The sequence below is a fragment of the Nothoprocta perdicaria genome, unplaced genomic scaffold (assembly GCF_003342845.1).
Source record: "Nothoprocta perdicaria isolate Ctin4 unplaced genomic scaffold, notPer1 scaffold_13, whole genome shotgun sequence".
NCBI lineage: Eukaryota > Metazoa > Chordata > Aves > Tinamiformes > Tinamidae > Nothoprocta > Nothoprocta perdicaria.
In genome coordinates, this window is record NW_020454427.1 from 8,000,615 (window position 1) to 8,014,214 (window position 13,600).

Below are 13,600 nucleotides of genomic sequence, written 5' to 3' on the forward strand. Positions count from 1 at the left end.
ATGCTGCATTTTGCTATTTTGATGTGTGAAATCTACTTTTTTTTGTACCTGTGTTTATAGTAAATGCCCTAATACATAAAGTGAGCACATTTTCCTATGCCAGTCTCCTTACCTGGCGCTCATTTTCTCTCTGAATCCTTTCTGCAGGGGTGAGGCCAGTGCACAGCACTGTACTGAGACACCGCCACGACTCGCTGCTCAGAGACCTTCTACGGCTGCAGACGGAGAGCTGAGCACCACCGAGCTGATCCTGCAGCAACCCTGGCTGCGCAGCTCACACGTATGACGAGAACGGAGGAGTAGCTCTGTTAACAGAGCACTGTTGACCAAATCATAAAGAACACACAGCTAAATCATGTGTGAGCAAAAGACCAAAAAAGAGCTGCTTTAGAGAGGATGACAAAGAATAAAACTGCTCTGCCTGCTCCGAGATCACAGGCTAAGCACTACAGGAGCACGGAGAACACGGGGAAGATGTTATCTGGTCATCTTCCTAAGTACCCAGGGCCGAGCAAGAGTCCCAAGTGATCCTATGGGATCTTAAGCATTCTCTGTTTCCAATAATTAATGCTGATTGCCTTGGTAAAGGGGGAAAAAAAGTATTTTATTCAGAAAAAGTAAAACAAACAAACAAAAATCAAAGAAAGCCTGGCAGACTTATGCAATCCTTTCAAAGGAAGGGTCTTGAGAAAGTACATAGCACCACAAAGACAGAAGAGGGTGAAAAACTGCAGGAAATGAAAGGACAAAGACTGAAGAAGTGGAAGTAAAGTGTGCCAGTTCTCATATCTCTTGCTGTAAATTGAGAGGTCTGCACATGCTAGCTGTGGGATTCAGCATGGTAAGCAGGTAGAACACGGCTGCAGAAAAGCAAGCAGAGAATGAGCAACAGATGTGATACCACCTCTTCTGTCACACAACTTCCACAACACGTTTACTAAACAGGAGTTTGCAAGGCTGTGCTTAGCAGAGTTCTGCTTGCCAGCGTGCAAAAAAAAAAAAATTGCAGAGAAGACTGACAAATAATAAGCTTTGCATATGTTAACATATATTTTCATTCTGATTCAGCCTTTTTTCCTTCCCCCTCCTTCTTCTTCTTGAAAATAATACACAGGGTCTAAACTATCCTAATTCACTCTATCACATTTCTTTTGGGCCTGGTTTTAATTCCTCTGTTTTTCTCTTCACTCATCACCCTCTTCCTCCTCTTCACCTCTTAATCTGTTTCCTGACCTTTCTGCTACACTCACAATTCACTCAACTGCCTTTTCTTCTCATTACCCAATTTAGACTGAAGCTCTAAGATTTTATTTGCAAGACAGTTGCCTCTCCACTACATCAGTAAAATACACAATAACAAACAGTATTAAATTATGTTAAAACTCAACAACTGTGCACAGTGCCCATAACACGGTGCACATCATTTTCTTTAACACCTTTCTGAGCAAACATTAACCACACAGTTCTCTTGTTCCTCTTATGCACTGTCAAAAGCAGGTGTGGAAGTAGGTCACAGTTTCAGTGACTTTTGAAAGAAACAGGGCCAGATCTACAGAGTTGCCTGAGTTGCATTTATGGTGCCATTTTGTGAGAAGAATCAAAAACAGCTCTAATTTCTAAAAAACTAAAATAAATGCAAAAATATTATGGTTTAGAGGAAAGTAAAGCGTCTCAAAACTTGATGTTTAAAATAGTATTAACATTAGACTGCAGAATCATAGCTGAACTGACTAAAACACTGACCTGTAAAAAATGATATTTGAAGAAATAGATCAAAAAAGAATTATGGAGGGAACACACTGCTTCCCTGCCACAGTTTTCCCAGTTCAAGGTTCCAACATGCAGACCCTTCCCTGCAGCCACTGTGCTGTGGGAGACCCCTAATTCTCCTTGCTGCAGGGCTTGCAGGTGGCAGGGCATCCCCACTGCTAATGCACACAATCCAGCAGCAGCACTTCCTAACCCAGTGGCAGGATAAACCACCAGGCCTTTCTGAAGTCACCCCAGAGCAACACGAAGGTCAACTGAAGATACTTTCAGACAGAGTTCAGCAAGAGATGGAGGGATTTGGAAATTCTGCAAAATGCACAAAATATCTAAATCTCTTTTTTTTTTTTCCTGCCTATTAATAGTAACAGTTTTCAATATCAGGGCTGAGCCGCAGAATTCAAAGCTTCAAGCTACTTCATCAGCAATCATGTCTGTGGATTAATTAATGACTTACATATATATGTTCTAAATTTTTGGCTTTTTTAAAGAATGTTTTTACAAAAAAACATGGACTGCAGATCATTGCATTAACAGAAACTAAGCCAGCTGTCTAGAGCATGGGAGTGGCGAGGAACAGATGATTCCATGAATTTAGAAAAGAAATCTATCTCAATGAGGAGCAGTGAGCAGGAAGTCTTGATCATGAGCAGAATGACAGGGTAGACTCCTTGGGCCTCTATCTTAATCTTCAGATGCTGGGATCAGTGCATATCATCAAAATCTCAGCTTCCATTTATTGCAAAATATAAATAAAGCGCAAATTTGATAGATGGGAAGAAAATATGACTCAAGGGTAAACAATAGAGAGATGATGGATATCCAGCCTGCATAGAGCCTGAAACCATAGATCTGACAGGTATGAACTGCCACATTAAGGTCAGGAGAATGCTAATGATATGACATATGGCTTGAAATGGGGAAAGAAGTTGAAGAGGAAGCAGGCAGCAAGAAGAAAAGCACAAAAATAAATAAATAGAGTCAGGCTTTCCACAGTTTCTCCAGAAGACAGAACTGCTATGACGTCTGCCTTTCCAAGAGGGAAAGGCACTGGCTTCCACTGCAAGTGAGTGGATAAACCCACACCAGGATGTGGCTTAACAGGCTTTGAAAATGCATAAAGCAAAAAAAAAAAAAAATTAAAAAAAAAAAACACAAAAAAATCCAATATTTTAATTTATAAAACTTCATAAGCAAGTATCACATGCTCCCAGGAATCCATTCTGCAATGCCTGAACAGAATATGTGTCTCCTAGAACAGCCTTGTGAATCGATTCTAGAAACAAGAAATTACAGATCCAAGGATATTTGCACAAATAAAAGCCTGTACTGCTTGCTCACACTTTCTTTCACACTCCCTAAAACAGCTTTCTATAAATCTCCACATCAAATGCAGAATTGCATTCTCTTAGATTTTTCTAGCAAAATGTCCATTGTCTGAATGCAAGGAAACGATAAGCACAGACAAAATTTGGGGGCAAATATGTTCTGCTGGCTCACTTCCATTTCCTCTTAGTTTTAATAAGATAAGTAACACTAAGTATCAGATCTCAAGCCAATGATGCTGTGACACCTCACAAACCAGTTTCTGAAAGTATCAAGGAACTTTCCATAAAATTATTGTTATTTTACATCCCTGCCTCCCATTCTATGTTACTTGCCAGTCATTGACTAAGCAATCACTCACGGTTTGGCCTATAGTCCTGGCCCTAAGCACTAAATTCACAGGCAGGACTCCTCTTCAGCCTCTTTTGTTCCTCCTCTTCAGCCTCTTTTGTTCCTTTTCCCCTCGTCTACCGCTTACACACTTCTCTCTCTCCTTCTCTCTCTGTACATGTTGGTATTCTGAGGTCCTCTTCTCATTTATTTGTTATCCATTTATCTTCTCAATGCTCTAGTCAGTTTTTATTATGTATAGAAGCAACTGGTACACCTGTGCACAGGAGTTACAAGAAAGGTAAAAATAATCACAGACCCTCTATAATGACCCTCTCCAGCAGAAGAAAATACCTTGTGAAGGCCCCTTGCTCACCCTGCAGGTCCTTAATCATGATAAGGAAGGCTACTTTGCTATTATTTTGCAGCTCGACTAGTCAAAGACAAGATTTTTACCCTGGACCAAGGGTGGGTAGAAAGGCCTGCTCAAGCAACTGGCAGCCGATAACTAGGGTTGATTTTTCCCTGAAGAATTACAAGCGTCCTTTGTCTCCAGATCCATAGTCCATCTACAGATCATGACCCACAAGGGGCCAATTTCAGTGGGATGAATGCCTTGGAGAAGGTGTGTGTATCGCTCAGAGAGAGCTAAATATACTCCTAATCAAATGGAAGTGAAATGTTTTTCTTAGTAGCACTTTGTAGCTAATAGAATAACTTCAAAAGTCAACAGATCCTTATCACCTGGAACCTGAAAACCAATTAACTTCTTATTGTTGCTCTAAGAAGTAACTGGCATAGAAAGGGGAGATGATAATATTACTTAGCACTTGCAGCGCTTTTCATCTTCAAAGCATTTTACAAACATAAACTAATTAATCTTCCCAACACGCCTGTGAGGCGGGTAAGCATTATTATCCCTGTATTAGGGGAGCAGAGGAGAGGGGAAAAAAAAAAAAAAGAGACAGAAAAGAAACCCCTCTGGCAGGAGGGTATGTGTCTAGCTCAAGGCCACAAAATTACCCAAAACGTCCTGGCACCTTCACGTTGTACAAGAGAGATCCTCTCAAATCAGGCAGATACTGCGGGTGGCCGTGCTTTAGCATAACAAAAAACCTATCTGTCATAATCACAATAAGGGACACATCTTTCACAAACATAAAATGCTAATTCTAGTAACTGCCTTAAATTCTAAGGAGCTGTACACTTGCAATGGCACTGAATGTGATTAATTTGCTCATCAGCAAGGCACAAAGTCACTTATATATAATTTCAAACCTTTCTGCAAGTCATCTACAAAGCAGACCGATGCTGTTCTATTGAAAGTCACTCTCCTACCCAATTCCAAAAAATTAGTCCATCAATAAGGCACATGCAGGGGAAGGTCAGAAATGGTTTTTTTTTTGCTGTCTGAAGCAATGGCAGGATAGACAGGTGAGTTTTAAGTACATGAATTTTAGGGTGAAAACCATGATTATTTAAATCCCTTAATCCTACAGTTGACATTTATGGTGCCTAAAAAAGATTAATCATTTGCTATCCAAATGAATCATTTTGAGTAGCTAATGTTTAAAAGCAATAAAACTTGGAAATCACATTACATTAGGATAGATGTCATGATTAAATGCTCCAGCTTTCTGAACCCTTAGACATGTAGCCCTGACCGTGTTTAATATCCCAAATAATAAAATAAAATTGTCCCTCCTCTGCTGAATGGCGAGATTCTTTCCAGCATCCAGCCATTTCCTGGCTTCTGTCACAGGAGTGAGGGCTGAGCACAAGCTCCAACACGAGGATAGCATAAGGTACTTTACAGGGGTCTGTCTTTCAGCGACCTCCTCAGTGTTATCCAGCTTGTTGGCAAAAAAGGAATTCCCTGTTTGGTTTGCTTGCTAAGTTCAGTCCCTCTTTGTGCTGGTGCAAGGAGTTGTTAGGCTACTTGGGCCAATTCAGGCAGTTCACTATTCCACAACAGTAGCAATATAGAAACATGCACTCAAGCACTTTCTCCTGCAAACTGAAAGGGGCAATATGAAGCTGGGCTAATAAGAAATTGTGCTGCATGTTAAACACAGTGAACTTGTACTCACTGCCAGCTAGAAGAACCAAATAACTTTACCTGCAGGCTAAAGCATCGTTGAATCAAGCTTTCAAAAAGCAAAAATTTAACAAAAGCAACGCTGCCTCATCAGGTCTCCTGTTAGTAAAAGCTTTCCCGCTGCTCAGTTTTTTATTTCACAGAGCTCTCAAACAGTGCAGCAATTATTTTGTTTGAAAATATGCACGTGCACAAGTAGGGCATATCCTGGCCTCTGTGGGAGTGGGTCAGCCTCCCATTTCTGCAAAGGAATGCATTGACTTGACTGGTGGATCATCCAGCACAACCACAACACTTGCAAAACCAAAATTATTTGAAAGGGAAGAAATACCCATTATTTCTCCTGCCTGAGAGCGGCATGAGTTCTGCCCATTTAATATAACTTCTACTCCTGTGCGACAACCTATTAGATATTGCATATTCCTCTCTTCCTTTTAAAACACATCTGAAGTTAAATACAGTCTTTGCCTGCTTGAGTTAGCTTTACAAATATAATACAGCTGTACAAAAAGCTTTTCAACTCTTCTGAGTCTTGCAGATTTGATTCATCACCCTCTTCAAATTATTTTCTCATTGTTGTAGTTTCAATAATTTTTTTTCCAAACTCAATAAAAAAGAATAATATTCACTACTTCTACAATCTTTCCCTCACAAACCATAGTTATGTAACACTTCCATGTAACTATTCTAGGACAGCAGCCTCTTATGCACAGCATAATCCTTACAAATATAATTTGGTAAACGCAACAGAGAACATAGATTTCTCTCTCTGCAACAGAGAAAATAGATTTTAGTCAGCTTTAATCTGGAATTCAACAAGGTACTTAGGCATATCCCAAGTATAAGCACTTAGGTCACTGAATTCAATCAAAGAAGTTGTACATTTAAAACAGGCTGCTCATTGTAGTTGGATACTTCAAAACATTACTAATAGGAGTTATCTTCCTCTCTAAACCACGAACAGAAGACAACCTCACTGTCGCTTCGCCCCTTATCAAGCATGAGATATCTACTTAAGTACGCTATGTAAAACCACGTATCTAATTTTAAAAAGGTTTTTTTAAATTGGGGGAAAAAAAAAAGAGAGAAGCTCAAAATCTTTATTTACACATTGGTTGCAGAGTTTAATTATTCCCTGACTTATCAATTCTTAAAATCTTGTGTTTATTTTCACTTTTTTAAAAATCTCATTACTAAATTCAAAAAAAAGATTAAATAATTATTGTTTAAAAGGGTTTCAAAACAAAAACAGTCCTGCAATGCAGAAAGGGTTGAAGAAGGACGGAGAGCACAGTAGACTCCTGCTGAAGTTTACTTAAAACATATTGCCTACATCAAATGACAGCTCCGCAGGATGTGATGACTTGTACTCTTGGCTTCAAAAAACACCAAGATCCTGCCAGTTATATAATAACTTCATGTTAAAATACTTTAACATGTGTTTAAAATGCTGTTTTTAGAATGAAAATGACAAACACGTCTCTTCAGGCTGATATTTCTATTTATGCAATCAGTCTCAAGCAACAGAAATTGAAAGAAATTGAAGAAAAAGCTTGTGGTAACTGAGGAATTTCCTCTACAAAAGAGAAGCTTTCCTGGGATAAGGCTAACACCAAGCAGGGCACACTTATCTCCTTAGGTCAGCATTCCTTTCCGAGATCTCCCATGGGATTTGGGGAGCAAGAAGCACAGCCGTGTGCACCAAGACAAAGCAGGCAGAAGAGGTGCATAAGCTCCCGTGCATTAACAGGGTTGTGAAGGGTCTCGCCCCAGAAAGGTCAGCAGCAACTACAGCCTCGCATGTTTTCACTGGGCCACAGAAGAGGCTTTTGAACAACAAACCAAATAACTGATGCAGCAGCTTTTTTGGGGTTTGTTTTTGTCTTCTGCACACCTGAAATTTTGTAGTATTTGTTATTTTATAGAGTTTGTGCAAAAGAAACAAAACCACTGGTAATGATTAATTAAAAAATCTCCAATTCAAGGCACTTACTAAAAAACTGCCTTTTTTTGCTCGTGGGTGTACTTCCCATTGATGCAGCAGGCTAGAACTGTCAAAATACATATCTGCGCTCGACTTCTAGAGAGGAAAAAAGAAGAGGGAAGTATGTTTTATATATTATTTAGAAACCTTTGGAACGACCTTGATCACCTTTTGCACAAACCGCTTGCAATGCCAGAAGCAGTAAATTCTCTCAAAGAGGAATCAAAGGAGCACAGCACCTCAGACTGCAAAACAAGCCCTCCTTGTGCTGACCCCATCAAACCCGCAGGTAGTGCCCACAGGTGCTGAAGCAAGCACCAGAGAAAGGCAATAAGCCACACAGAGCACAAGGGGGAAAATCAAAGGAGGAAGGCAGTGCCGAGACCACAAGAGGAAGACGACCCTACACACTCCAGGCTGCCATTTTAGGCCTGGAGATGTGCAATGTATTGAACAGTGGGCAATAGGCCTTAGCTAAATATTGCGTATGTTTCTGAAGGAAATGGAGAGAGGTGGGGAAAAAAAAAGAAAGAAAAAACCCCAATGCCCTTTTATCTATAACATGCTGCTTTACTCGACTCTCCCATTCTATTGTTTCTATTTAAAAAGAACAATTTTCTTTAAAAAATAGCAATGTTGACATTGCTTTTTTTTTGCTTTTTTCATTCACTGCTTTTTTCATCTATTCATTCAAAAAATCAATTTTGAATGTTTATGAATTTTGTTTTGGTATGATTTTTTCCACTAGTACTAAAAAAGCAGCTATAGTACAGTTCTTAGAATTCATTCTTCTTTGATTTTTCCTTAGAAAACTAATCAGTTGAGGGTGACTAATCACTTAAAAATTAGGAAGTAGTGATGACCTGGTTCCAATACATCACAGAAGATAAAAATACACAGCAGAGATCAGACAGACTACAGTAGCAGCAACCCTCGGTTACACGAGCTTAACAGAAATATTTTTATTTCCTTTACAAACATTTGTAGGGGGGAAAAAGTCAACACCATCTGCATAGCTCTAATTCTAATGTAAAGCTGCTCTATTCAGAACAAAGGAAAAAGCACCAACAGGGAAAAATATTTCTAAGTTGCAAACTAAGAGTAGATTCTCACATGGAAAAAGTTTTTTTCTCTACCCATAAATTGTCCCCTTCTTTTCCTCCCACTAAAGCAAAACAAACAAACAAAACACACACACACACACACACACACACACACACAAATAAACCCAGACAGTTTTATACAGAAGGGCTGAGGCTCCACACAATTCTTGGCCTTTATCCTTTCAGATAGCTAGGCTCCAGCACTCTACATATTTCAGCATTTTTCCTTGCACTGTGCATTCCTAAGGTAGAATGTCGGAAAGCCAATTCCAGACTACAATTTTGAACCTAAAAAATTCTGGAACTCGATGCCTAAGTGCTCAACCCCTAAATGATACCTTTGTAAAGTACAGTCTCATGTCTCTCTAAAAAACCTGTTAATCAGCTGAAGGGATGCTGGGAGCACAGTTTTAAAAACTAAGGCCTGATTGAGTAGCTGAGACCCGAGCTTGTGATGCTGCCACTGACAACTTACCCAATATGGGCCATTTACTGAACCCTCCTGCGCGTTGTGTATTATGTATTTTAAAGGTGGTGCATATTGCTTTCCCATCTCTGTGAAATATTCAAGAGATATAAGTGAAGTGCACTATGTATGGAGAGTATTTTGAATACTAATAACACCCTCTTCCCACAGAGGCCACGGCACATCTTGCTACACGGTGGCAGCGAATTACGCACTCTGTATCAAAACTTCTCGCCTACCTTGTCTCGAATACTCATCTGCTTCTCTGTGGACCAAGTCTTTTACCCGGTTTCCATAGAGCAGCCTAGAGGAATCATGATCAAAAGCCTTCAGGGTTTCGCTGGAGCTGTACGACTTCTGTGTCGGCACTCTGCACTCCTCGTTTTCCGCCGACGAGTTGGTGTAGCGCCGCTCCTTGTCCCGCCGGCTCTTCGTCAGGGAGCAGTAAGGCCGACGTTCCTTCACATCCATGCTTCATGCCTTCCGTGCGCGCATCAGGCCAGCGTGCCGGGGGCTCTCCTCTCCGCGCAGCTCACGCTCACCTGCAACGCAAGCACAAAGAGGCCCCGCCGGCGGGTCACCACTGCAGCCTCCGGCCGCCCCGCGCCTCCCCGAGGCTCCCGAGCACCAACGGGAATCTCAGCTGCCTTTCAGCTTTAAGAAAGCGGTTTTGGCTACGTTACTCATTCTGGATTTTACCAGAAGGGCGGAGGCCTAAGGAGCAAGTCTGACTTTCTCTGGCTCATTAGGAACCTCTGTTCTAGCGCCTGCTTCTGCCACGCAGACCTCTGCAATTTCTACTGCTATATTTTTATTGTTATTCTACTCTTAAGCAATTGTTCTTACCAAGAACGTTCTTACCATAGAGCTTTCCAGCTATAAAAGCAACAGCGGTGCTGTGTAAGAATGCTTCTCTCATCAAGTATATAATTTCCACTCAGAAGTGGCTAAATATTTAAGTCAGAAACTACAATCAAGTAAATGTCATTATATTTTTAAGAAATCCTACTTCAAGAAACACATTTTTCTTTTATGTTTAATTCTACTTAGTTTTAAAAATAAAGAGACTTAGTTTCAACTCTAGGGTTCAGCACACTTAGCAAAATACCTACGATGTAAAACAAAATGTAAAATAAAATCCGTATCTTTAAAAAGAGCCAACCAAACATCCAAATGAGGAACATTTCTGATGACTTTAATAGGCTTTGCAAACGAACCTCTTGAGTCTTTCTGATAGCTGAACAACTTAATATACTAGGTTTCTCTCCCTTGTCTGAAGGAGAACCTCTCAATTCAGGATACTTAAATACCACAAACAATTATTTCACCAAGTGTCTGTATTATTAGTGAAGTCCTTTGTGATATAGAATTAAAGTGATAATTTACAGCATGTAGCACAAAGCAACAAGCTGTTTCCAGTCTGCTCAACAAAATCTGGCTTGCCTTAGATTTCTTCACCTCTTTCATTTTGAAGTTACTTAATATCAAACAAATTAATTGTTAAAGTGATTTTGCTACTGAACTGTAATTCCTACTTCTGAATGGGAGGTCTTTTATCACTCTCTTTGGAAATTCTCTGAAAAGCTCTCACGTCTCTTGACCTGTGTTAATCTCAACTCAGGAGTTTGAAGATTAGGTGCTACATCGCATAGAATACATACATACTAGAAGACCAAAAAGCCTTCTTCCGCTCAAGCAATGTCTCATATATTTAAAAAATTCTCAAGTGTTCTTTAACTGGAAGAATAAATTTAAGTTAAAAAAAATTGTAGTAACATGGATTTTTTTCCAATTTATGACTACGCAGATGCATGCATGTCCACACAGCATGTTTTAGTTTATACGCAACACAAATATTTTAAATGTTTTGAGTAACGAATCAAAGCTCTTTTCATGTAAAACAACCTTAAAAACATTTATGAATACTGTATTCTATTAATGCTAAACTGTGAGATGTAAACTCACTATTGACTGACACACACAAATATTTGGCTGCGGTAGAAAGACTTCACGGGGAAACATATGTCTCCTTTCATCGGAGCATTTCAAGGCTTTAAAGGGCCACTAATTCCTAACATCTCTCAATTGTGCTGTGGGAAGACTGACTCTGCAGTATTCATCAAAGATGAAATAAATTTCATCTTTTTTTTTCCCCCAAGATTCCAAGCTCATGTAGCTGCTTCTCCCCACAACCCAAGCCCCTCTTTGCATAATGCTTTGTTACTAGACGTAACTAAAATCCTCAAGGATTTAATCTACACTGTGGGGCAGAGAACTACTAATCTGCTTCCCACAAAACTGAATGGATTCAATACTGCTTAAGAAGGTGATTTTCTGGGTTACCTGGTGCCTTTCTAGACACGGCATGAAAATGTACAAAAAAACCCCAACCAACAAAATCCCACAAAGCGAGAAACACAGCAACGATCACACCACCACATTCAAGCCGTTTAATAGTACCACAATCCTGGAACACCTTGGCAGTGACCTCAGTGCCTTTATAAACAAACATGAGGATGTTTTTTTTGGGGCTGGGATATTTTTGAAAATTAAAATATTATGGTCTTGATGCCTAGGGAGTTAAGGGCCAAATACCTCTGGTAACCTTTAACTTCTGGAAAGTTCACAGCATCTTTCAGCATGCTTTCTAGAGAATACTTAAAGACTGCAGGTTCACACCTTGAAAATGATTTTTATCAGCCAGTAATACACACATACACATGTATATACACACACACCCCTAAATAGGGAGACAGAGGAAAAGCTGCCTTTCAGATGTGCCCGCCAGGAAGCGCTTGGCACCGTGAGACCAGCCCAAGCAGCAGGACACGGAATCGCGCCTCGCTGCTGCGGGGCGATGTTTCATTTAAGCACTGCAGCAGTTCGTTCCACTGGGTGAGATTTTTGGTTTTGCCAGTTCCCCTCCATCTTATTTCAAAAAAAAAAAAAAAAAAAAAAAAAAAAAAAAAAAAAAAATCCAGCCTTCTCCTCTTAACATAAGAGAAATGTCCCAAGTTACTGACAAAATGTATTTCCAGACAGTCAGTTCCTGCATCTGCTCCTTTATACTAAGGATCAGCCCAACATAAACAAGCTTTCTCACCCAAATCTTCAAAAACAATTAAACAAATCTTAATGTACAAATATCAATACATTTCATTTTCCCCCCTGTGATTTCAGCACCACAAAAGCTGCAGCCCTGCAGGACCTAGCCAAAGGCCTCTGACTAGCTTTCTTTCCCTACACCTACGGAGCAGCTCACGTGAAATATTGGTAACGAGCACAATACAAACTCGAGGGAACACAGCAACTAATTTGACACATGAACAGTTTTCTTGACAAATCAGATTAAATTTTTAAGCCAAATAGAATTAAATTTATTTTGTAGCATGTTACAGAGACACTTGCCTTCATCTGCAAGTAATTTTCCCCCCACATGTCAATATTTAGGGCTCACCAAATAGCTTTGCTCCAATTAAATGAAAGAGAGAATTTTCACAGAGCAATATTTACAAAGCTATTGAACTACTAAATCATCCGCTCACAAAAGGATGTCAAAAGGGCCCGACTAGATACTGCTACAGATTTTGTGCTACAGTATTAGCTTGAAAGGGCCTGTATGTGCTGAAGGAAGCCACAAATGAACAGGCTGATGTATGTCACTATTCCAAATTTCCAATCCTCTCCTTGGTGCAAGGGTTGGGGATGCTCTCCACTTCTTGTTCGTGTCGCAGAATATTGGGATCTCCGGCCATCATAAAAGCAATATGCTCAACACTGCAGGCTCCTCTTTGGATGAAACAGGCCACCACATGCTAATCTCTGGATGGATGCATCAGCTCTTATATATTCACGCCCATCCCCTCATATATTTCTTTTAAGCTTTATCTAGCAGAAGCAGAACAAAAGCAGCACCCCAGCAGGCAGAGAAGTCACCTCCTCGCGTGTTAGGCCACCCTGGAAGCCTGCGACTCACGTTAAAGCCAGTATTTCGTTACCCAACAAACAAATGCATACAAATGCATACAAATAACAACCAAAAGCACTACTTCAACGAAGTGAAAAGTGATCTTATACGTGTTGTGGACAGCCAAGCACCGAAATGCCCCAAGAGCACGGAAGCAGAGCCGCACGCAGGAGCTTAAGTGTCACGGGCAGCTTTGAGAGCTTCCCTCTTAACCACTTACTGCAATGTGAAATAAACTCACTCTACTGAAAAAGGAAAAAACATTTTTTTTAAAATAGAAAACTCAAACTACGCTGCAATACAGGAAAAGTACAAGAGACAAATAATGCAGCATATATATTTTAATTGCCATGATATAAATGAGGCTTTAGGGTCGTGCTACAGAGTGTTATCTAAAACCTCCAGCAACAACTTTAGCATGCCTAGACTCTTATGGAAAACTACTGCATTTAATTCAGTAGCTTCAACTTCCGAGTTCCCCAAAGGTTTATTACAGCTGGCAACAGGATGGCAACTCAACCTAACACACATAATGTTCCCCACCTGTCTCAAAAAAATT

At 40.1% G+C, this 13,600-nt stretch overlaps 1 protein-coding gene across 1 annotated transcript in view; it reads right to left on the minus strand.

Annotated features, from left to right (window-relative positions):
- TENM3 (teneurin transmembrane protein 3) overlaps window positions 1–9,545 on the minus strand; it is a 290,741-nt gene extending 281,196 nt beyond the window's left edge. The window contains exon 1 of the mRNA XM_026033502.1: window positions 9,314–9,545. Coding sequence (XP_025889287.1) covers window positions 9,314–9,545 — 232 coding nt within the window. The remainder of the gene's footprint in view (window positions 1–9,313) is intronic.
- Between the last annotated feature and the right edge of the window lie 4,055 nt (window positions 9,546–13,600).